This window comes from Podarcis vaucheri (assembly GCF_965113315.1).
Source record: "Podarcis vaucheri genome assembly, chromosome: 10".
Classification (NCBI taxonomy): Eukaryota; Metazoa; Chordata; class Lepidosauria; order Squamata; family Lacertidae; genus Podarcis; species Podarcis vaucheri.
In genome coordinates this window covers 31,717,001-31,743,543 of record NC_138748.1, presented here as the reverse complement: position 1 = coordinate 31,743,543, position 26,543 = coordinate 31,717,001, and the positions used below count along the sequence as shown (strand labels likewise).

Genomic DNA, 26,543 nt, shown 5'->3' with positions numbered 1-26,543 from the left:
GCAGTGGTCTTATTCATCATTGACCTGGCATTACACAGCAACACCTTCAGGTCATGTGGGTTTCCCCTGTTGATTCCAGTATCCATCCGGTCATGGCCAGACCCGGAGGCAGGGATAGTCCTCAAAGAACGACTAAACCTGCCTCCTCTGTAATGACATGGTCTGGTCTTAGCTTAAGATATAGCAATAAATATAGCAATATGTCTGTTTGCATATGAAATACCTTTAAATGAAAATACTGTATGATTTCTTAGGATGTAAGAAAACTTAATGTCTAGCAACAAAGGAGTATGTACAGTTCAGCACTTACTAAATGGAAGAAGCAATGCAACATGCACTGTGTGTGTGAGAGAGAGCCATAACATAACATGCAAAACACTTGCATTATTATCTGAGACTAAAGTCTTGAAATTCATTATTTCATTATAAGCTTACTTAGCTTGGGCCTAAGTCCAGCACTGGACAACACCTCCCCATGCATGTTCATTCTACACAGTATAATTCCCAAATAAACCTGTGACTAAAACAAACTACTTGTCCATTCACAGTTTAGTAGTAGAAAAATGTATGCATGTATGTATGTTTTTTTATAGAATTTATATACCATCCTGTACCTGGAGTCTCAGGGGAGTTCACAGAAAACATATGTGCTTTTTTAAAAAAAATCCTATATAACCTCAGAGTCTTGTTCTGGGAAATTATTTTTTCTCCCACATAGAACAGTTGCTTCTTTTTATACGGTAGGGAGGACAACCACATCTAGAAACCTATTTTTGCCTTTTTTGGTCTGTGCCATTCACATTGCAGGTACAATAATGCTAATATAGTAGTCCTTTTCTACATACAGGGTTAAACATGAACATGCACTCTATTTCTGAATACAGTGAGCTATGCCCTCTGAAGTTGTTCTGTCTGTGCAAGGACTTATGGTGGCACAACAGAAGTCCCCCCCACCTCCCCACAAAATGCTCTGGAAAGTTGGGGAACCCCAAAACAGACTTGGGAGAGTATGGGGATTTGAGAGGAAGGGAGGTTCTGTTGCACAAATGGAAGTCCTTGTGCAAGTGGGACGACTCTTTTGTATACAGCCCAACAATTTCAGCATACAGTATTCAGAAATGAAATGTAATGTTGTGATTTCTTTAGTACTTTGCACAATATTGCACATTTCTGCCTTTGAAGGGTAAGCTGATGATGCATCTTTGATGTGTACAATATGGCTGTTTCTGGGGTTGATTATAATATCATACTCCAAAGGTTCTCTGCATGGCTTTGCATAATAAACAGCAGCACTCTTTGCTCATATTTATCAACCAATTATGCAACGGCTGGATTTTTCACAGCATTTACAGCTGGGATAATTATAGTCCGTACTCTAAAGTTTTCATGAAAGAAATGTTTCTGACCTCTGCATCTTGAAGAACTTTAACAACATCACTTTTCTTGGCCCACAAGCAGTCTGAAAATACATTTTTTTAAAGATGGAAACTATCCAATCACTTCCACAAATAATGATACTCGTAACTAGAGATGTCAGTTGAAATGTCAATGTTTGTTTCATGAATCTAAAGACAAGGAAGAATAGCAATTGCAACAGTGAGCTCATAGGATGTAACCTTGTAAGGTGTCTGGTTTCTCAGAGGAAAGGTGCAAGGCAATGGGAAGTAGAATATGTGGACTTGAGTCCCTCCACTGAGTATGGTTTATTGAAACCACAAGAGGGGTCCCACCAGCAGCACTGAGTTTGGAGAAAAAGGAGAAACAGCAAGCCTAGAACACAGGAGTCTGTGTTAGAGAACTATACAGTACTGTCACCACACAATCATACAGTCAAACGAAAGACTTATGAGGGGGCACTTCATACATTCCATATGAACGCAGCGATTGACTGCCTCGGCCCAGTAGACCTGAAGGAGCGTCTCCACCCCCATCGTTCAGCCTGGACACTGAGGTCCAGCTCCAAGGACCTTCTGGTGGTTCCCTCACTGCGAAAAGCTAAGTTACAGGGAACCAGGCGGAGGGCATTCTTGGTAATGGCGCCCACCCTGTGGAACGCCCCTCCATCAGATGTCATGGAAATAAACAACTATATGACATTTAGAAGACATCTGAAGGCAGCCCTGCTTAGGGAAGTTTTTAATGACTGATGTTTTAATGTGGTTTAAAGATTTTGTTGGAAGCCACCCAGAGTGGCTGGGGAAACCTAGCCAAATGGATAGGGTAGAAATAATAAATGATGATGATGATGATGAACAACAACAACAACAACAACATATTTTTGGGTCATCTGAGGAGTCCCCCAAGTGTGTAGAAATTCCATTTTTGACTGGGTGGCTCTGTTTAGCTGCCCTACTTATAAGCATGGTCACCAATTTCACTTTTAGATCACATAGTTTGGGTGCCCAATGGAAAGTAAAGGATGGGATGAACAATAAGGAAATCTCTATCACAATAGCATGTGACTGCTGAAGTCATGGGCCAAATGTGTAGATTCCTGTAGTTCAGTTTTAATTTTTCTCTTCTTTTTTGACGGAGTCAATCTTTATGAAATACCGTATTTTTCGCTCTATAACACGCACCCGACCATAACACGCACATAGTTTTTAGGGGAGGAAAATCCGTAGGCATGCCACCCGTAGGCATTTCCTCCATAACACGCACAGACATTTCCCCTTACTTTCAAGGAGGAAAAAAGTGAGTGTTATGGTGCAAAAAATACGGTACTCTCCTTGATACCTGAGGCTGCTACAGAAGTGCTTTGTGATGTCCACCCCAAAAGTGCTATTTATGCATATGATTGAATATATGTTTTGTTTCTTTCCAGCCTTGTCTGTTGTCATGCAGCAGAGAATTTCTTTAGCTTGTTGTGCTCTAGGTAGTCACTTTGTCAAACTTTCCCTGACCAAAATACCTGACAAAACTACTGAGTGAAACTGACTTCTCTGTCAGAGGGACATCAAAAGTAATCTCAGTTACCAGAAATTCAGTATGGGAGATTCACTTCTAAAAGTTAGAAACTTTGCCCTCCTTACCCTTTTTGTTTTGCTGAAGTTCAGTAGATACAGTAAAGATCCCCTTTACAGTTGCAGAACAGGTGTTCATCCATAGGAGACACCTATTATTATTATTAAAAAATACTTGTTTAATTTATCTGATTCTAGAAAAAAAGAGTTTTAAACCAATTGGTTGGTTAGAAGTCACTGATTACTCTGTAACTGAAGTTGAGAGCTATATGACTGTGTTTCAGAATTTCGATTTAAAAGGATAATCATTATGCATTTAAATAAGGTTACATAAATTTGTCCTGGCTCTGTTTAATAAGAGCAACTCTGCACTCATTTAATGTTACCTTGGGGAAAAGGATCAATTACTGTCTAGACCATCTTTGATCTAGGGATGTATAAACTATAGTAATCTGGTCTGTTTCAAAAACAAAAAGAAACTCAGCTTTTAGGTTTTTAGTTCTATCCAGAACTTGTTTTCTTGTTAAAATACTAGTTTAGGTAAAAATCAGATAATTAAAACAATACCTTAAGCTACATTCTGATAATGAAAGGATGCTTCCAACAAACTCATTCCAAAAAATGTTTCAAAATATAAACAATGTGTGGTGCTATAACTATGGACTGCCAAACAATTACAGAAGACCTTAGGAATCTCCTAGGAAATGTGAGGGTCAATGCTACTTGTTCCCCTGATTCCTGCTAATGGTTTTGTCTCAGGGATGCCAGAAGCTTGGCTTGCTTGAAACAACCGAGTCTGTGTGCATTGTCTTGTGGCTCAGTAGTGGAGGCAAGTATAGTCTGAGGATCTGAGACTGATGTGGGAACAGTGGATGGTCCTGGTGGGGTTGAAGCTAGGTGAGATTGGGGGCAGAGCCACACCATATTAAATAAGTGCATCCAACACACACTTAGAGCACACCCACCCACCCACCCGAAGAATCCTGGTGCGGATCTGTCCAGAGTTGCTTTCCCCTTTGGCCTTTCATTGGTTACAAACAGTTCCTATCACTTTTTAGAGTAACCTGCAGATTGAATGTGTTTGGTGAGCGGATCTACCCAAGTTGCATCCTTTGCCATGACATAGTCATCAAGCCACAAAGTGGTTGCCCATCAGTGTCTCATTGTCTTGGCTTTGTTGCCTTCCTGAGATTGCAAATACCTGTATGGTGATTGTCAAGCAACTGGCAGGCCACAATTTATGTCCACTAGGCTGCATTTGCTCCTTCATGGATCACTGCCTTGTCGTGGCGAAGGGGCTTGAATATGCAATATGCCACTCAATATGCCAGCAAGTTTGGAAAACTCAGCAGTGGCCAGAGGACTGGAGAAGATCAGTCTACATCCCAATACCAAAGAAGGGCAGTACGAAAGAATGCGCCAACTACCGCACAATTGGGCTCATTTCACACCCTAGCAAGGTTATGCTCAAAATTCTACAAGGCAGGCTACAAAGCAGTATGTGGACCAAGAACTCTCAGAAGTGCAAGCTGGATTTTGAAGGAGCAGAGGAACCAGAGACCAAATTGCAAACATGCGCTGGATTATGGAGAAAGCTAGAGAGTTCCAGAAATATATCTACTTCTGCTTCATTGACTATGCAAAAGCCTTTGACTGTGTCGACCACAGCAAACTATGGCAAGTTCTTAAAGAAATGGGAGTGCCTGATCACCTTATCTGTCTCCTGAGAAATCTCTATGTGGGACAAGAAGCTACAGTTAGAACTGGATATGGAACAACTGATTGGTTCAAAATTGGGGAAGGAGTACAACAAGGCTGTATATTGTCTCCCTGTTTATTTAACTTATATGCAGAATTCATCATGCGAAAAGCTGGGCTGGATGAATCCCAAACCGGAATTAAGATTGCCGGAAGAAATAGCAACAACCTCAGATATGCAGATGACACAACCTTGATGGCAGAAAGTGAGGAGGAATTAAATAACCTTTTAATGAGGGTGAAAGAGGAGAGTGCAAAATATGGTCTGAAGCTCAACATCAAAAAAACGAAGATCATGGCCACTGGGCCCATCACATCCTGGCAAATAGAAGGGGAAGAAATGGAGGCAGTGAGAGATTTTACTTTTTTGGGCTCCATGATCACTGCAGATGGTGACAGCAGTCATGAAATTAAAAGACGCCTGCTTCTTAGGAGAAAAGCAATGACAAACCTAGACAGCATCTTAAAAAGAAGACATCACCTTGCCAACAAAGGTCCGTATAGTTAAAGCTATGGATTTCCCAGTAGTGATGTAAGGAAGTGAGAGCTGGACCATAAAGAAGGCTGATCGCCGAAGAACTGATGCTTTTGAATTATGGTGCTGGAGGAGACTCTTGAGAGTCCCATGGACTGCAAGAAGATCAAATGTATCCATTCTTAAGGAAATCAGCCCTGAGTGCTCCCTGGAAGGACAGATTTTGAAGCTGAGGCTCCAATACTTTGGCCACCTCATGAGAAGAGAAGACTCCCTGGAAAAGACCCTGATGTTGGGAAAGATGGAGGGCACAAGGAGAAGGGGACGACAGAGGATGAGATGGCTGGACAGTGTTCTTGAAGCTACCAGCATGAGTTTGACCAAACTGCGGGAGGCAGTGGAAGACAGGAGTGCCTGGCGTGCTCTGGTCCATGGGGTCACGAAGAGTCGGACACGACTAAACGATTAAACAACAACAATCTGCATTTGACTGAACTTGAGACAGTGAACTGCCTGGGTATATGACACCTACATTTTCAGTTTTCGGTGTCCTTGCAAACAATGTGCCTCCAGTTTTGTTTTGTTTTTTAAGAGATGCTTCTGTTTTCTTTTTATGTCCATCTTGGGCCTCTTATCAGAGAATATTAAATGTTGTATTTTCAAGAGCCTATTAAATATTTAAGCCTTTTTCTGTAGTCACTGTATCAAGGGCAGTCTTGTAAGTCCTGAAATCAATGCAAATAAGCTAACTGAACCTTAAAATCTGCTATTGAACCCTCTGGTTAGACGCTGTACTTTACATAGCATTATATTACATAGCAAGGGGAAGTGGTAAAGTAGGTGATGAGAATAAAAAGCAGCATATTTTTCAAAGGTTGCTGACAAGGTAAAGAAGACATTTTTATAGCAGCATGAAACAAATAGGAGTAAACTTTTGCTAGCTCCACTGTGTCCCTTCAGAATATTAAAACTGATAATTTCTTGAACAAGCAGTGAAGTTTTCTTAATACTCTGGGGTAGCTAAAATGAATGAGTAATCAGATACAAACAGGGAAGATTTACCTAGATTTGGTTGGGATGGGGATATGTGGGAAATTGTGAATGAGGGCCAGAAGAATATATCACACTTCTGATTGTCAGCATCACATTTCTCAGTGACCAGGGATTTTTCAACACTGCAGTCAGTGAATCCAAGTAGTTGAGGGAATTGGGAGCAGTTCACAGATGGCCCATAAATGGTGAGATGAAGGATAGCATTTTGGGCTATTTGCCGTACAGGGACTAAAAATGTGTGAGGCATGGTGAGAAGCTGGGGTGCTTTGCAAATAAATGAAGCAATTTTCTTGGAACACTTTTTGAGGTTTGTGTTTTGAGCCTTGCTGACACATCCCCATCATATGTAGAACAAAATATGTGATTCTGAGACTCTACACTTGTATACCCTACGATAATTCAGTTTCGCTTTTTTTGGGTAGGATACTAAACAGAATATTCATAGTAGGTAAGGAGACAAGGAGTTTAGATGAGCAGTTAGTTCATCATTACCATTGCCTTGTAAGGGATCCAACACATTGCCACTGCCGAAAATGGTAAGCAGTCTTTGGCAATGTTACTACTGGTATTACAGAAAGGTGTCAACAGGTCAATTTGCAGATCTGTTAAAATGCACTTAATTCATCAATGGATCTCATACGGTTTATACTTTACAGGTTTAAATCAATGCTCTAATTTTTTTAATTCTCATATTTATTGAAAAAGTCTGTTTTCTAATTGCTATATAATAATATAAAACCAGTGGTCATGCAGGAGAATAATCGAATAGCAATTGTCATGTAGCCCACAAGGCTTTTGCACTTCAGAGTTTATACATTATTTATACAGGGTTGCTTATAGCTAAGCATCTGCAAGCAGAAAAACTCTTACCTGTTGATAGAAGGGATCCTGATTCAGTGCAGGATCCCACCAGTGGAAGGAAAAGGAGTCAGTTTTTGCTGAATCCCCTCTAACCCAGCAGGCCCCTGTGTTTCCTCTCATGCTGTTCTCAAGCCCCACCCCCCATAATGGTAGAATGATTTCTGCCACTGGAATTTACATGACTTTTGTTCCTGTATTAAGAATGCTGTTGGATTCTATATCCCACCAGTCAGACCTCTTCTATAAAAGCTAGCTACATTGATTTCCATAGAGCAGTTTGGGTTTCTGCCAATGTCGTCATAAATGGTCAGGGTAAATTGCATAGGGACATTGTACGTCAGTTAAAATATATCTGCTTCTTAACTAAAAATAAGTTTTTGTCTAGCATTTAAGTGTTTCCTGGAAATATCATTCCAGTTTTTGTTGGGAGTTCTTCTGGGAGGCAAGGCTGTGCAAGGCTATGAGGCACGATTCCAGCAGTCTCTTGTTCAGATTTCACTGGAGCCATAACCTTCATGGATGGCCTTTGCGTAAGCCCTGCATCTGCGTTCAGGGTTACAATACAACCTTGCAAGGTTGTTCTAGGGTTCATGGAGATCCTACGTAGGAGTATAAATAAATCCCAAGTAGTTATTTCTGCTACCATTACTATTGTTGGGGAGCGCTATCATTTGTAGCCTGAAACAAGAGGATAATTTGTGAGTATCTGCGAACAATGGGCAAGCAGCTGCGCCAACTCCACCTGTGCCCTATTGCTGAATGATGCAAACAAACATGGATGACTCATGTTCAAGGTTCATTGCCTTCAGAACAGGCACAGATGGGAATAGATGGGCAAGCAGCATCACACTGGATGAATGACCCAAATGAAAGACGATGTGTCATCCATCCTAAATCATCATCCTTAATAAAAAACATCTTATTGAGTCGATTGAAGTGGCACACATTTCAAAACAAAAAGGTGATGGAAGGTGATGGTTGCAATGTCGTGGGACACACATCCCAGTTAAATTAACAAAGCGACTTTGCTTTGACCCAAGACTCAGCTATACAGCTGCAAATAGAACATTTTAAGTGTGTTGTGAAGTGCAATGTACAAACGTGACACTGGATGGCGACAGTGAGCTATGGCAATTTCAATGTATTTTTCAAAACGGTTTTTTTAAAAGCATTTTCACAGCGTTTTTATATATGTGTGTAGATTCCATCCCAGTATTAGCACAACGGAAGCCGCTCGAGTGCACATGTGGCCACATTCTTACTACTTTCTCAGCATGTGGCCGTTTTAGTTTTTAGTCCATCTATGCTGACTTTCTAGGGACGCGGGTGGCGCTGTGGGTTAAACCGCAGAGCCTAGGACTTGCCAATCAGAAGGTCGGCAGTTTGAATCCCCGTGACGGGGTGAGCTCCTGTTGCTCGGTCCCTGCTCCTGCCAGGTAAATGGCATTTCAGTGCACTGCTCTGGTTCGCCAGAAGTGGCTTAGTCATGCTGGCCACATGACCCGGAAGCAGTATGCCGGCTCCCTCGGCCAATAAAGCGAGATGAGTGCCGCAACCTCAGAGTCAGGGACCTGACTCTGGACCTAATGGTCAGGGGTCCCTTTACCTTTACCTTTATGTTGACTTCCAGGAGCAGTTTGAAATTGAGCTGTCACCCCCCCCCCAAGCTGGCTATGCTTACTTCAAAAGCCACTCATGCCTCTTTCCCCTAGTGTGTGTGTGTGTGTGCTTTTAAATAGCTGAAAAGCATTCTCAGAGGCTGTAATTAAGTGTGCAAGAGGGATGGGCTTGCTTAACCCTTACACCTTTCTTTTCTGCCCTTTTGTGTTCATTAGCACGTACCCAGAGCTGCTTTCACACCCATGGGGAAGAGAAATGGAATTGCCATCACTTTTCCACCCACAGGAGAAAAACACCTTTGGTTAGGTTTTTTTGGGGGGTGGGGTGGGGCTGAGGATGCAGTTTTTCCTGCTGTACTTCCACTCCTGATATCAGCCTCCAAGGTTGCTTGTCCATAAGGGGGTGGGAGGGAACCAGGAAAAAGACACATGTAACGTGCTTAAACAACAGCACATAATTGTGATTGCTTATTTATTGAAATCATTTGTATACCAGGTTTCATTCAGAGGATACCAAAGCAGTTCACAGTACAATAAAAAACTACAATAAACAGAAAAACCATAAATTAGGAAAGTCCAATAAAATATTAGTGCTTTTGTGATGCCAGAATGAAGGGCTTACAAACATAATGTGTATATTTGCTTCTAGTAAGAAACTGTGTTGTCCTTCCTCCCTTCCTATCCCATATATGCATGCCAAGAATGTAGCTTGGTTTGGATAAGATTGCAAGGTTATCGACCGTTCTGTTACCAAAATTAGGAACATCTCATCCCTATGGCCTTCCTTTCTTCCTTCTGTTCTCAGGATGTCACTTGGTAGACTGTGGAACAGGAAGTGCAGTCACTTTGATGGTGATGGTGATAGTGATATACTGAGCTCCTTTGAATTTCTTTTGCAAGGGCAACAGATATATGCCTCGTTTGTTCTGTACTCTTAAAGGAGTATCATATGATGCTAAATTCATGGCTTAGGCCATGGGAACTGGGAACTGTAGCTCATTAAGGGTGCTGAGAGTTGTTAGGAGTCCTCTGTGCCTCGGTGTGGGGAATAGGTAAAGAGAAAGGGACCCCGACCATTAGGTCCAGTTATGACCAACTCTGGGGTTGCGGCGCTCATCTCGCTTTACTGGCCGAGGGAGCCGGCGTACAGTTTCCGGGTCATATGGCCAGCGTGACTAAGCCGCTTCTGGCGAACCATTGGTATCTATTTATCTACTTGTACTTTGACGTGCTTTCAGAATGCTAGGTTGGCAGGAGCAGGGACTGAGCAACGGGAGCTCACCCCGTCGCAGGGATTCGAACTGCTGACCTTCTGCCCTAAAAACAGTCTGTTGATGATTTACATTTTCTCTCGCTTCTTTTGGTGTTGTTTGGCTTTGCTGTCAGGAGTGAACAGGATTGTGGTGACATTGGCATTATGCCAGAAGAATCTAGCGGAACCATGGGATCAGCCTACAATTTGTGGAAGTTTCCATATTCCCCCCCCTTTGCCCCTAATAGCCCAGTTTCACCTGGGTGAGCTAAAATACACATTGGATTCCATTTTAGTTCAGCAAAATATGTGGAATGTTGATTACACTGATGTCCTTTCAATATTACAAAGAGTTGCATTGTTGCTTCCATATGCACTTTTATAGTCTGTTGTTCTGTCAAGATTACAGCAGTATATATTCAAGAAAGCAGCTAACTATACAGAAAAGACTTCCCTAATAAGCAGTGAGGCTCTAATTTCCTGCAACTTAATTGTGACTTGATCTTTATGAGCTTCCTGCATTGACCAGTTCAGTATTTTGCAGCACTTGAATGCAATGGTCCCAGTTCAGCAGGGACTAAGAGACGCTTTGAATTTTAAAACACCCTGAGGTGAAAATTAGGAATGAAGAAATGCTCTGGAGTTTTATTTTTATTTTAAGCATTTATGAAGTGTGGCCTGGATTTATGGTTGTGATTACTTGATTGTGTTAAAATTAGGAGTGCTCTAAGCAGATTTTGGGGAGGGTTTTTAATGTAATTACTAATAATGCTCTGTGGATTTTATAGTGATTATCTATTACTCTGTGCCCTTTGTGATAACAGCTTAAGCAAGCTAATTTTAGGTCTGCATTCTGCAATAATTAAAATGAAATGTCAAAAATGTATTTAAAGAAACAGAGATAAATGCATCCTTTAAGATGTTGTACAGAAATAGTAATATTATTATTTTTCTTCTTGTGCAATCTAATTATATACAAAGTTTATAGTCTGCCATTGTTATAGTTCTTTATCTGCCAAGTCTTTGAAATTAAGAACAAGTCATAGTTGTCTCTGACTTCCAGGTTGAAGTTTAGTCCAGGTACAGGTGACAGTTGAGCTTTGAAGGGTTTACGTCAATCTGTTCTGTGAAGCGGGTTCTGGGAAACATTTTACAGCCTAGGACTTTGTCTATATAAGGGTGGAATAGGTAAAAAGGAAAAGGAAATGACTCCTGGACGGTTAAGTCCAGTCAAAGGTGACTATGGGTTTATGGCGCTCACCTCGCTTTCAGGCCGAGGGAGCCGGCATTTGTTCACAGACAGCTTTCCAGGTTAGGTGGCCAGCATGACTAAACTGGCGTAACAGAACACCATGACATAAACCAGAGTGCACGGACATGCTGTTTACTTTCCTGCCACAGCGGTACCTATTTATCTACTTGCACTGGCATGCTTTCAAACTCCTAGGTTGGCAGGAGCTGGGACAGAGAAACAGGAGCTCACCCCATTGTGCAGATACGAACTGCTGACCTTCTGATTGGCAAACCCAAGAGGCTCAGTGATTTAGACCACAGCGCCACCCGCGTCCCTCTGAAAGGTGGAATAACCTACAATAAATAACCAGGTCAATATTCTTCACACAGCTGCCTCTTCCAAGGTGCTTCCTTTTTATATTACCTGGAGGGGTAACAATGCAAATGGGTTCACTGGAGAATTAACTTTCTGCTCTCCCAACATAGTCTATGGGTGGTATCCTATGAACTTGTTCCACTAGCATAAGGACTTTGGGTCAACCAACCCAACTTCCTCTTGCTCTTCATTCCCTGTACACCACTAAATCTGTGATGGGTTTTCTCCCAAACCTCTGTAGCAGATGCACAGGGGAAGGGAAGGCAAGGGATGTTCCTTTGTACAGTGGAAATCCTTGTTCTGGCACTATTTCACTGGATATTGCCCTACACATCTTTATTTAATTAGGGATTAAGGACATTTTCATGCCCTGAGGTGATGTAGGAGGCCAAGTGAGCACTGCCACCCACTGTCACAGCAGATGTGCAGTGTGTGAAGAAATACACAGCTTCAGTGAAAAAGTAGTAAGGAATGAAAGGCTTAGCATCGTACCTGAAGTCTGCTGAGAATTCTCACCAACATGCATCATTCAAATTCAGGACATCTCTACATTTACTAGAGTTCTCCAGAGTGTTATATGCACATTATAAAGAAACATGAGCCTTCAGGATACTTTAGAAATAATATTTGATTGCTGACATCCTGTGTATTGACATCTGCTTGGCAGCTGTGGCAGCTATATACTGGACTAGATAGGCCTTTGGTCTAATTGCCATCTGTAATTAAGCCCTTCAGGCAGTTCATAGCATCCTGAAGTTCATAAAATCAATGCTGGCTAAGGTATGTGGTAGAAGCTGAGCACATGATATTCATCAGTGGTATTACAACATGTTTCTTAGCTGCCATCTCTGTTGCAGGAATGCTAGATGTGTACTTAATAAGGAAATGTTTTAGTTCACTAAAAAGGTTTTAATATATTTTTTTCTGAGAAGATGAAGCCAAAACAGCAACTTTCCTTACTGATGCTTCATTAGACCATTCTGGAAACCTTGTAAGGACTCTATACTGCATACACAAGAGCCAAAATGAACACAATCCAGAGGATTTGCATAAACAATGTTACATTTTATTCAGGAACCTTCATTTTGCTTATCAATTATGACTAATAGTTGTCACATCCTCTGTCCCAGAAGTTATTTCTTCTAATCCCATATATGGAGGGTGTGTGTGGGGACACTGTGCAAACTAGACATAATATGGACGAGCCTTGACATTGGCAATAATTTTCAGTTACTTCCTAGTGAGTTTATGAATGGAGTCGGTACTTCTGGCTTAATTTAAGCCTTGACTATAGTTACTCAATAAAAGCTACTTCCAAAAAGTATTTTTGTCCAGATCATTACCCACCATGCTTGTTTTGTAGTTCCAGCTGGGGAGATCAGCAGGTGAATTCTTGATATCAATCTTATTGGAAGCAACCCCATGGGGAGTCTTTGCACTCAAGCGTGCTATAAGTTAAGCTATATGATACTTCTCATTATGTTGGTGTTTTTTTTAACTCTCTGATTCTGATAAGTGTCTAATTTATTTTTCTTTGCAGTTCATTGCGTTTGCCTCTTTATTCTTCATCCTACTTTCAATCACAACCTTTTGCCTGGAAACCCACGAAGCATTCAACACCATCAAAAACAAAACAGAGCCAACCATCAATGGCTCCGAGGTGGTTCTGCAGTATGAAATAGAGACGGACCCTGCTCTGACGTATGTTGAAGGAGTATGCGTGGTGTGGTTTACATTTGAATTTTTAGTCCGCGTTGTTTTTTCACCCAACAAACTTGAATTCATCAAAAACCTCTTGAATATCATTGACTTTGTGGCAATTTTGCCCTTCTATCTCGAGGTGGGCCTCAGTGGGCTGTCCTCCAAAGCTGCTAAGGATGTGCTTGGTTTCCTCAGGGTAGTGAGGTTTGTGAGAATCCTGCGAATCTTCAAGCTCACCCGACATTTCGTGGGCCTCAGGGTGCTGGGTCACACGCTCCGAGCAAGCACCAATGAGTTTTTGCTGCTGATAATATTTTTGGCATTAGGAGTATTGATATTTGCCACCATGATCTACTATGCTGAGCGAATAGGAGCCAGGCCCAACGACCCTTCTGCTAGCGAACACACAGAGTTCAAAAACATCCCCATTGGCTTCTGGTGGGCTGTGGTCACCATGACCACTCTTGGGTATGGAGACATGTATCCAAAGACATGGTCAGGGATGTTAGTGGGTGCTCTGTGTGCTTTAGCTGGGGTGCTGACCATAGCCATGCCTGTGCCTGTTATTGTCAACAACTTTGGAATGTACTATTCTCTGGCCATGGCGAAACAGAAGCTTCCGAGAAAGAGAAAGAAGCACATCCCACCTGCTCCTCAGGCAAGCTCCCCTACATTTTGCAAGACAGACTTGAACACAGCCTGCAATAGCACACAGGGGGAAGTCTGTCTGGGCAGAGACAACCGGCTGATGGAACACAATAAATCAGGTAGGACACCGTCCGAAACGCATGTCTGGTATGTTTGGCAGTACAAGGCGTCAGAAAGCATCGAATCTTTCTGCAGCTAGAGGAGGTAGTTGACACACCTCTCCCTTCACTCACTGTTTGTATATGTCAGTCTTGTAGGTGGCAAAATAGTTACAGCATAAGAATGATGTTCCCAGATCTGTGCATTGCTGATCTGTAGTGTTCGCTAGGTGTTTCGTGAACAGTGCTTTTTTGTGACAGTACTCAATGGTACCGAGTACAATCACCCCCTTTTTTTGCTGCCCATAGCAGCCATTTTGTGCTGGCACCCCCAGCACTTTTATCAAGATCGAAGTACCAACACCTCATTTTTATTTATTTATTTATTTCAAAAAAAAGCACTGATTGTGAATGCTGAGCTACCTTTAATTTTCCTTATTTCTTCATAATTCTTTTGTTTTACTGGCGGCATCTACTGTTTCTTTTGCCTGTTGCACTGTACAATGTTTTGTTTTGTTTCCTGCATGCCTATTCCTGTACAGCTATGCCTCCATTTTGTTGAACTTCATGGCGTTTTGCGTGGTGTTTGTCTCTTCTGTCTGCTTGTCTCTTTTGTTTGCTTTGCCTGTGCCACACTGGTGGCATGAAATACTAGAAGTGGTATAAAGAAACATTCATTTAAACATGGATGATTAATCTGGGCCTACATTCAGTGCAACAAGTAACACAGAAGGGGGTTCTCTAGATTTCAAGGAGAGCATTTCTTTTTTCATAGATTGGAATGACACCCCACCCCCCGACCTAAGGGAACAGGTGATGCTCATGAAATTACATTTAAGCTTAGACTCAAATTTTCTTACTTAGAAGCAAGAGGTCCATTAAATTTCATTTGAAGCTTTCCCCCGTTAGGATGCTTAGAACCTCACATCTTGTAGGCAGAGGTTACAACATGGACAAGATTTTAACTAACCGTGCAATTCTATAAATGCCTACTAAGAAGTAAGTCCCACTGAGTTCAGTGGAGCTTATTCCCAGGTAAGTACGTATAGCATTGCAGCCATGGTGCTGTAATCTTAGAGACTTTTCATAATTATATTTAATATATAGAAGCATAAAATTTCTCCTGGATCAGACCAAAGGCCCTTCTAATCCAGTGTCCTGTTCAGCCAGATGCAAATGGGATTTCCACAAGCAGGGCATGAACACAGCAGAAACGTTCCCCTTGTGATTCCCAGTACGGTCGTACCTTCGATCCTGAACGCCCTGGAACTCGGATGTTTTGGCTCCTGAACGCCGCAAACCCAGAAGTGATTGTTCCAGTTTAGGAATGTTCTTTTGGAACCCGAACGGCCGATGGGGCTACCGTGGCTTCTGATTGGCTGCAGGAAGCTCCTGCAGCCAATCAGAAGCTGCTATTTGGTTTTCAAATGTTTTGGATGTCAAACAGACTTCCGGAACGGATTCCGTTCAACTTCCAAGGTACGACTGTAACTAGTGTTGAGATGTATACTGCCTCCAACCCTGGACATAGTATGTTACCATCATGGCTGGCTGCCATTGATAGACGTACCTTCCATTAATCTGTTTTAATTCCTTGTAAAGCCATTACTACAGGTTGTGGTAGTGAATCCCAGAATTTAACTATGCACATTGTGAAGAAATGCATTTTTTCTGTCCCAAATCTTTCAGCATTCAGCCTCATTAGATGGCCCCACATTCTAGTATTATGAAACAGAGAAAAATCCATCTTTTCCCACTTTCTCTGTAGGATGCATAATTGTATATATCTCTGTGGTTTCCCCCTTTTTTACCTGCATTTTTTCCAAACTAAGGATCCTCAAATATTGTAACCCTCCATAGAAGAGTTGCATCACCCTCCTTTATCATTTTGGTTGCCAGCCGTTTAAATGATCAATTACTGTAATGATTCACAATGCTTCTCCCCCCACCTAAAAATAAATAAATCAAAGTAATAATGGAGCTGTAGAGAGAGAGAAAACTGCTGCTTTCTGGATTTATGGTCCCAGTGATTTGTCTTTTAAGGATATCAATGAAAATAGGTGCTCTTATGACTCCACAGCTATCACAGCTAATTTTAAACTCCCTTGGAGATCATGAATCAAAAGTGTTTATACTGGGGGTTTCCCTGGGGTTTGGGGTGGGGATACTAAATTTGAACATTTGGGAAAGTATGGAAAAATCTTGGAAGAGATTAGATACAGTGGTTGGACTATGCTGTGCTTGATTGGTACATACCATAACAACCCCCAAAGTGATAAGGGCCACTCTGTTTACAGGTCAAGATGAAGTCCACAGTGTTCAATTACATGGCAGTAGTAGGGAAAGGTTATAAAAAGAGAAATCTTGAGAAGGAAAAATATATATACAATAAGATAATAAAATGTGTCTTTTCCCTTTCCAGTGCCTTTAACATCTGGCTCTCCAGATGTTGACAGACCAATTCCCAGCAGCCCCAGTTTGCATAACTAATGGCCACAGATGACAGAAGTGTCTGGAGGGCCACAGGTTTCCCATCCCCATTTTAAATTCTAGAATCATTATGGTTAGCATTTTCAAAGTAATAAAATAGATCACTGTTCTGAAATATTAAAAGCCCTATTATCATGATAAAAGAGCCTATTAATCAAAAACTGCAGATGTTTAAAGAGGGATTAGGCATTTTAATAACTATTAACTGCTCTACAGCAGGGACTTTTACTTCCCTCTCCCCAAGCTTTATTAGGTATTGCCACAGTTAGCTTTTAAGACGGACACAGGGATGTGCCTAGGCACCATGAGTGTAACTGAAGGGAAAGTAAAACACACCATGTTTGGTTTGCTAATCCTTGCCTAGGCTGCAGCCAGCCAGACCACATGAAGGGATTAGGGCTCTTCAGATCACCTTCAAACCAATACGCTCTCAAACCAATACACAGCCCAAAGCACAATTACCCTTCCAAATATTCAGTGTGGTGTAGTGGCGGGCTAAGACCTGGAAGAGGCCAGGGTTAAAATCCCCAGTCAGCCATGAAGTCAGTCACTGCCTCTCTGCTTCACAGGGCTATTGTGAGGGTAAAACAGAGGGGTGGGTGGGAAGCATGTATGCCATATTGAGCTCCTTGAAGGAAAAGTGGGATATAAATTTAGTAGTCAGACAATCAATCAATCAATCAATCAATCACTGACTCACTCACTCACACCTCTCCCACTTTTGCAGCTCAGTTCTCCTACCAAACAATGTACAAGCATGCTTTTATTAGGGGGAATTGTGCATAAAATTGCACACATAAAACAGCATACCTAAATGCATTATATAAGGGGAATCTGCTTGCAAAAAAATTGCACTTTGGTCAAAGCAGTATTTTGTGCATTTTAGTAGAAATGTGTGCTAAAATGCTGATGAATTTCCATGAGGATTTTGTTTTTTAAAAATGCAAATGGCTGCAGAAATGTGGAGAACTTTAAAACGGGAAAAAGGAGAAACCGAGAGAACCCACAATTGACAGACTGATCCATGCCTACCTCTGTGTGCGCGCGCACTGTTAGAGAAGCAAGAAGATTCCTCCCTAAACTTGGTGCCATGTGGAAGGGAGAGCCATTGTCTTTACCCTTAACTCAACATGGCACCCTGTGTGCTTCTTAGTGAAGGACCACTTAGTCATGTGATAAAGGTAAAGGTACCCCTGCCCGTACAGGCCAGTCGTGTCCGACTCTAGGGTTGTGCACCCATCTCATGGGTGGGGGCCAGCGCTGTCCGAAGACACTTCCGGGTCACGTGGCCAGCGTGACGAAGCTGCTCTGGCGAGCCAGCACCAGCGCACCACACGGAAATGCCGTTTACCTTCCCGCTAGAAAGCGGTACCTATTTATCTACTTGCACCTAGGAGTGCTATTGAACTGCTAGGTGGGCAGGAGCTGGGACCGAAAGACGGGAGCTCACCCCGCCGCGGGGATTTGAACCGCCGATCATGCGATCGGCGAGCCCTAGGCACTGAGGTTTTACCCACAGCGCCACCTGCGTCCCAGTAGTCATGTGATACTCATATAATAATGTTCAGCAAACCTGCATGACTTGTGACCCAGCAAGCTGCGTACTGTGGTTTGCAAAACAGTCCCAGGAAGACAGAAGAAAAGAGGTTTATTGAGCTTTTAGCAGGCCATAGGACATGGTTTGTCAACTGCGTTCAAGTTGGGCTTGCCTAATGTGAAGTCATGACTCAAGCACGGTCTCTTACTCTTGTGTAAGTGCCCATATATTAGTTAGCAGTAGATCCGAATAAGCTATTCTATGGTTATATGCGAATTTATTTTAGTAGTGGATATGAGTGTGCCATCTGTATTTCAAGATTTAGTACTTACTATTATTATTTGGCAGCAAAATCTGACTTGTTTTTAAGTACTGAAGACACTGAAGCAATGAGTAGAATGTTGAAGATGGCAACCGTTTAAAAAGCCAAAAATCAACATCAAAATATTTTTTCCCGTAACCAAATAATACAGATGTGCAACTTTGTTCTATTTCTATATTAATGAATGACCATGAAGGGCCATCTCTCCCCATCCCCCAATTCAAGAAATAGTAGTAAGTAAGTAAGTAAGTAAGTAAGTAAGTAAGTAAATAAATAAATAAATAAATAAATATTAACTTAAGTAACAGGTTGTCAGGCAAGTTGTTTGTGATGTTTCGTTTCCTCTCTGGCTATATTATGTAAATGGGCATGGTGCTTTAACCAGTGTTATCAGGTGAAGACAGTACAGAAAGTGAGCAGCCACTGTCACCTGTGGAAAGGCTCCCACCAATCAGACGCTCTAGTACCAGAGACAAAAACAGAAGAGGGGGAACATGTTTCCTACTGACAGCAGGTGATTACGCGTGTGCTACTGATGGAGGGATCAGGAAAGGTATGGACTCTTTCATTAGACTATAAAAGTTCATCCAGCACTGTTCTTCTGACTAAGCAAACCTGGAATGAAGGAGATGCGAACAAATGCTATATAGGAAACATTGTATGCAGACTAATGCATTTCTTCTTCTTCTACCTCTTCTTCAGTTGTCCCTTTCTTGCTTCCTCTTAAATAACGGTCTTGGCTCATCAATCCATCCAAAGATATGTCCGTGTTGTTTCTGATAGGTGTATCATTCATGGTTTCATTTGTCTGTCCTGTGCATAGATAAATTTAATTTAGGTCATGTTCATTAAATCACTTTCATAACAGTTCTTTAGAAATTGCTTTGGGATATTTTAAATTCCAGTTAAGGACTTACTAGTTTAATTTAGTAATATTTTAGAAGGTTGGTTCAGTTAAGAATGTATTGTACAGTGGTACCTTGGCACTCTAATTGCTTGGTTCCTGAACAAATTGGCTCCCGCATGCCGCAAATCTGGAAGTCCCGATCCACCCCAGAGTCAGTCGCCTTGGCTTGGATGTTGAAATCCCCCAAAACCAGAAGTCTGGGAGTCCTTAACATGGCCTCTAAAACCAGTTTGCAAACGTTTTTCGGAAGCCAAACTTCTGACACAGCTTCCGCTTGAATGCAGGAAACTCCTGCAGCCAATTGGAAGCTGCGCCTTAGTTTTTGAACGGTTTGGGGAGTCGAACAGACTCCTGGAATGGATTAAGTTTGAGAACCAAGATACCACTGTAGTTCTAAATGCCAGAGCCCTGATGTGCAATACACTTAGTATTTTGGAAAACATTGACATAGAAACGTGAGGCTTTGATGCCAAAGGCTAATAGGCTAAAGGTGAACCCAATTACCCAGCACAATATTGCTGCAGGTAGGCCAGTGTTAAATAATTGTTTCCCATGGCAAGCTATGGAAAGGTCAATGGCATATTTGCCTATTGAAACAACGGCATACATGCATTATTGAGTTTCAGTCCAATCAGGCCAGCTGTGTATACATGAGTTTTAAAAAATATAGCTTTATCAGTCATCTTTCTTGTATTTGTTTTGGGAAACACTGGTGGTGGTTGCAGCAATTGTGTGCTTAAATTGTGGATGTCTTTCCACATGGGGTTGGCTCCCCCATTTGAGAACGACTAGCCTAAACAAGATGTGCTTCTATCTCTTTTCTGTCAAGCAGAGATTTGTGTGTATGGGGAAGCCCCATGAAGATAAATGGGACTTCACTCTCAGGTAAACTTGTTTAGATTAAGGCCAATACATAATTTTGGTTTTTCAGTGTGCTGTAAGAACAGTGGTTCTCTTTCCATGCACAACACTCTGTGACATTAAATAGTAATGCTGTTCTGTTGCTTAAATAAAGCACCCATATCTTGCTTTAAAAGTAAGCACTTTCACAGTACAGTATCTGTGAAATGAAAATGTCTGGGGGTGCAGAATTCTACGCTAGTGGTGAATGTTGTTCTATAATATGTAAATTCTGGTTATTTTAGGCTTAAAAGAAGTCATGCTTTGTTCCTATAATATCGGTTGGATTGCAAATAGTATGTACTGCACAGATCACTAAAAACCTACATATAAATAACACATTTTAATGAATTGCAAATCAGTTAAATATTGCAAACAAGACACACTTTAAATAGTATTAGACAGAGCGTCAGATGCTAAATCAAAGTGCTTCTGGAGATGGAGCTTTTTTAACAATACATAATTTATTCCTCTGCATTTATGATTGCAAAATAACTTCATAAAATTAGGTAAGAAATGATTGTGGTTTAAAATATTAAGAACTGGCATTGACACCAAATATCTATATACCTGTATATATCAAATGCTTTCTTCATCTGTCTTGCTTATCACCCTGAATTGTACTACAACATTCTCTATGTGCTATCATTGCAGTTCTACTGAAACCACTGGGCTTGTACTAAGTATACACCGCCAGTTCATTGGCCTTAACAAAATTAAGTATGTAGTTGGTCTGAATTCATTTAATGTCATTAGTAAGAATAGCACCATTTTATGTTTTTCTCTGTTGTTGTAAAGAGTCTTAGCACCCTACTCTCTTAGAACCCAATGAGCAAGAACGATTACATTGCATTGTATTGTTTGTCTACTTTCTGGCTGAACTCAACTGATTTCTGTGCATTTTCTCGTGAAAGGCTACGAAAAATCCCGAAGTTTAAACAACATAGCTGGCATGGCAGGCACTGCCCTGAGACTGTCTCCAGTAACATCACCCTACAGCTCACCTTGTCCTCTGAGACGCTCTCGGTCTCCCATCCCATCTATTTTGTAAACCAGATGGCATCAGCTGGCTGCATAGCTTTAACTGAAGTGCTGTTTATCACCTAATGGAAATAAGTGTAGCATTAGCTGTGGTTTCCACTAATACAAGTATAAATCTTGTGCGATATAACTGTCAGCAGCAAGCAATGCCACTTGGGTAGCTGAAGACCCCAATTTTGCTTATAAGATCCTCTAAAGTAGATTCCCCTCTCACCTTGTACCTGATTTTGTCCTATCTTACCACAGCAATAAAAGGACAGTTAGTGGACTTCACTGGCCAGTACAAATAAATAAGCATATTTTCAGGGAGATACAGTAAAACCAATGTGCTTCCAATTGATAACCATTCCATTGGACCATTTCTTGTGACTCTAACCCATCTCGAAGATGTCTGGAATCTTGTCTTGATTGCATAGAATGTGACTTCAGTCTGATCATTTGCATGGACCATACTGTCTCCATCACTTGAAATCCGTCTTGCAGACTAACCAAGACCACAGATGGCTCTGGATTGTGTGGGTTTGTTGTTTTATTCATTGTACCATCTTGCTGAAATCAGAAAAAAAACCACCATGACCAACAGGTCCGCATGTGGGATTGGGCTGTTTTTATTGTGCTGCTTTTTAGTTCTTTTTATTTATTTATAACTTTCCCCCCAATAATGTCTATTTCTTGATTGATTAATTTTGGTACTGGACTGATGTATCAGAGTTCTGAATGTTTTCGGTTGTTTGCACACAGATAACTGCAAAGAGGTTGTCATTACTGGTTACACGCAAGCAGAAGCCAGATCTCTTTCTTAATGGCTTGGGGAAGGCACAAAACATGAAAGAAAGGTAAACACCATCCAGGCTTGCAATTTTAAGATAGCAAGTTCTGCTTGGCCCTATAGTGATTTCTCTTCTGCAGGGTTCTTCAACATTTTCAGAGGCTGAGTGCCATGTAAAAGCAAGAAGTATACTGGAGTCTTAATTTTTTTTGCTATAGGTATTAGGAGGGCAATAGTTTTCAAAAGGGTTTTTTGACCAGCCTTAAACCTCTAACTCCCAAGCTTTCACAATTTTGTTTCTGTCATATTTTTTTTTTAAAGATGCTTTGTCTTATATGTTGTTTCTGTTTGTCTGTCTGGCTGACTGTCTGACTGTATTTTTCATCTGTCTCCATAAAGCACAGTTGCCTTTTCCAAAAATGCTCCCTTCATATAAGATTAGCTGCTAAATGCATTTCCTTCTTCCCCCCACTTTTTGATATATGTATCTATGCATATCTCAAGTGTAAGCTGATATCCTTTTAGTGAGCACTTCTTTGACATTTCCCCCCAGTGTGGGATTTAGCAACAGTTCTGCCATTTCAATAGGGTTCCTGCTTCAATCCCACACCCTTAGCAATCTGCATTCATTCTTGTGTTGAGACTTTACCCCTACATCAGCTTTTTCTTTACAATAAAACAAGACAGCCTTGTTTATGCAGCATCATGAATGCAGTCGCAACTACGACGTTTTGGGCTGGTGAGGAAAACACCCAGCAACGTAAAAGCCTTAGAAATATAAGGGGGGGGGGGGAGGGAGAGAAAGAAAATCAAACAGTGTCATAAGAAATCCTTGAGATTGTTGAAAAATCCCTGATTTTTGTATGTTTATTTTTGTTAGGAAAAGAAGTCTATTTGACCATGTAACATAATATTCTGTATATAGCCTAGCATGAACTGCATGTGAAAATTTCTTGTACAAGAATGTATTTATCAGTACTTACCTTTCTGATACATAGAGATGTACATTGATTTAGTTTTGGTAAAGAGCGCTGGCAGATATAGATTAATGTAATGTATATACTTAATATGCAAACAGCTTCTAGCAAAGGAATTAATATCTGGTGCTGCTGTTATTGGCTACAGTGTTATACAGAATTTATCATGGATTTTTGACTGCTGAAAAAGGGACAATGGAATTTAGCCATACCAAGGACTGTACTGGAAAGAGACTGCTCCTCCTGAATGGGTCCTGATAATCACCTGCCGCCTTGAAGAGATCCTTCCAATTTCCTATGGAAGTGGAGCTTGTTATGGGGATTAAGGACCAATTCCAACTGTGGCTGCTGCTGCCGCCAGCAGACACAATTATTAGTCACTATTGATGAATCAGCTGTACATAGGTTGTGTGTGCATGGAATATCAGCTTTAGTCATCTATGCCAAGAGATGCTGAATTCAAAGACATCATCTCTGAGACTCCACGGGAAAAATAAAAAGGCCGGCACACCTCTTTGTGTATTCTTCCTGGTCCCTACAGTAGGTTATGCTGTGGATCATACAGAGGCACACATGTTTAACAATAGTGATGTAAACGCTGTCTGTCATAGGTTTCCTCATAACAACTGTATTTTTGCAAAGTTTGTAACTCATGAACGTTACTGGCATGGGATTTTGCTACAAGTCTTTATGCTCTCGGTTCGCCATATCTATATTTTTATGAATACTAGTGAACATGCCAACGTTTTGGTTTACTTTTGAAATGGATAAGAAATATGTGACTGCAGACATAAACAGTAAAAATAGAGAAAGAGAGAAAGAGAGAGAGAGAGAGAGAGAGAGAGAGAGAGACCACAGTCTTTGTCTAGAGTTCTATAGAAGCGTGTGTGTTTTTTTAGTTCATTGTTACCTCAGACTTTAGGTATTGAGAGAAAGAAAATACTGGCAGTAAAAATATTATAGGTTTTTTATTGAAACTATCACCGAAACAACATCAGTAAATATAAAATATAAAATAGATCCTAAAAATGTATATTTTGCATAAGAGAGATATTCTTTACCTTTTTGTGATTTTTGTGGTAAATTGTTCAAGTCTATTCTATGTCTATGATACTTTGTAGCCAGGTACTGTGTAATAAATTACATTCTCTCCATCCTGTTCAATAAGACCTTCTCCAGAAACTGTGTGTCACCCTGGTAATTTGAATGTAAGGACCTTTCCCACCTCTGAAATTCTGTATTGTAGACATTTTTGTGAACATGTCAAGGTGCATGCACAAGCCTGGTAGAAGCCAATGGACATGTAACTAACAGAAATGGAGAATAAAATTCAAAAGATCCAGGGAGGAGGTTGGAACATACCTCACAATGTGGCTTATTATCTTTCTTTAGTTTCCTGTTTTCTCATTCCTTCTATCTAGTTCAAGAGTGCTTGGCCATTCTAACTGTTGCTTGCATCTTTCTCACAAATTATTTTGGGAGTAAACCAAAGTCCCTTGGTTTAATGAAAGGGGAGAGACGGATGGAAGGGGGAAGAGGGGTGAAGCTCATCCCTCTCCTAATTGTTACCCCTTAAACAAATTAATGCCCACCTCTAACTTTTAGCCCTGTTTTATACTGTTCACGTATAATTCCCATATATACAATCATACTTGGTTTTTGAACAGCTTAGTTCTCAAACATTTTAGCTCCTGAATGCCACAAACCTGGAAGTGACTGTTTGGAAGAAGAACATCTGATGGGGTTTCTGCGGCTTCTGCAGGAGCTTCCTGCAGCCAATCAGAAGCTGCACTTGGGTTTCCGAACATTTTGGAAGTCAAACGGACTTCCGGAACGGATTCTGTTCAACTTCCAAGGTACGACTGTATGTAGCATTTTCAGATTCTTAGCTGTGGAAGTCCAAGGCAGCCCAGCTCTTCAGAATGGGACCTTGAAGGCTTCCTCAGTTATTTGAAACTGGATCTCAAACAAGCGAGGGGTTAGGAGGTTAGTGCTAGTGAGAAGTTCTGTACATTTTTGACAGCATTTTTCATGCTTTAAAAGCAAGGAATATAATTCATTTTTCCTACTTGAACAGTTTAGTAATTTGTTGCCACACATTAACCAAGATGTTACTCAAGTTATTCATAGACGTCTAGAAGTTACTTACAACCATCTATTATACATAGACACCTCCCCCTTTATGCAACAGCAAATCTTACCCATTCTAGACAACACTCTTTGGGCCCACATATTTTTTTGGGATGGGTTCCCACATTCCCTTTTCCAAGTAGCTGCATAAAGTAGCAACATATCAAGTAGAATGAGCTTCCCATCTGCTGTTAAGCAGGAGGTGGGCATGTGATAAGCATTTACTCTTGTAGGGCCGCTCACATTCACACCAAGGATATCTCTGTGCATGCCCTTGCTGTCACAACATAAGATAAAAAGTTTGTTCCAAGCTATATTACATCCTTTTTTTGGGGGGGGGGAACAGTGCCTTCTTACTGAAACTTTGAAATGTCCACAAGAGAACACTATATTTTTATAACAGAATGCTGTTTCACATCATATATCCTTTCCTACTCAGTTTTGAGCTCTTCTGCCTTTGCAAATGATTCTTCTGGAAGCTGTCTCACCTTCTGCTCCCCAAACTGTGTTCCTCAGACTAAATTTTGTACACACTTGCCTGAAAATAAGCCCCTTTGGACTTTCCTTTAAACTCAGGTGTGATGAGACAGAGGGACCAGGAATAGCCCACCACTATGCATGCATCTGTATGCAAACATGGTGTCTGCATAGAACATATAGAAGTATGTTTAGGATTGGGATGTTAGATTAAAGTCTATGTGAAGCATGAGGACATGGACTACCACTGCAGTGGAAGTGATTTGGCTTCATTTGTAGCTGGCCAAAGCCTAAGGCTCACTTTCCCACAAATATGCTTTTGGACTTTGAATAGATGGACGTGTGGCAGCAGAAAAGCAAGAGGAACTCCACATAAATGCTGTGCACACTTTTAATGCCAGGTTGTAGTAGCCTGGCTCATTTTGACCTCGTCTGCAGTCATAGTGAGCAAGGAAGATGCAGAAGCTTTCTATAGATCACTGATTTCCTCACTTCACATTCTATTTCGGTCGGCCTCATTCCTGTTTCAGAGTCCTCAGCAAATTCTTGCTGGCCATTCTCAGACATGGTTCCGCCACTTCCAAACCTCAGCCTTACGTCCTTGATTGCTCCCATCATTTCCTTCCTCATACCTACTGGGCCCTTGGCTGCGTAAGCCTGTTTCATCCCTTTACTCTAGTGCTGGTATTCTACTTCTGGTGAAACTTCGCTCTGCTGAACCTATGAGAAATTTGAACTCTGCATAAGCCTTGCTTAAGGGTTCTTAACATGAAAAAGTCATGTACATCATTAATCCTGAAATAATTTTCCCCAAAGTTATGAGATCCTATGATGACTTTCAAAAGACATCCTACAAGCCCAGTAGCCTGACACACAGTGGTGGCTTTGGAGGGAAGAAAAATGAGGAGAAAATACTTTTATTTTCTATATAATTAAAAAGCCTTAGGCTAAAAGTA

General features: G+C 41.2%; 1 protein-coding gene across 10 annotated transcripts in view; it reads left to right on the top strand.

Moving 5' to 3' along the window:
- Positions 1-24,349, top strand: part of KCNC2 (potassium voltage-gated channel subfamily C member 2) — a 96,184-nt gene extending 71,835 nt beyond the window's left edge. For 2 of the 10 annotated variants that reach the window (XM_082241105.1, XM_082241107.1), the window contains exons 3-5: positions 13,131-14,058; positions 18,772-18,939; positions 21,108-22,792. In XM_082241105.1, coding sequence (XP_082097231.1) covers positions 13,131-14,058; positions 18,772-18,939; positions 21,108-21,244 — 1,233 coding nt within the window. In that variant the 3' untranslated portion in view covers positions 21,245-22,792. Of the gene's footprint in view, positions 1-13,130; positions 14,059-18,771; positions 18,940-21,107; positions 22,793-22,883 lie in introns of those variants that run through there. The other 8 variants (XM_082241110.1, XM_082241108.1, XM_082241114.1 and 5 more) reach the window with 8 other exon arrangements.
- The last annotated feature ends 2,194 nt before the right edge of the window (positions 24,350-26,543 follow it).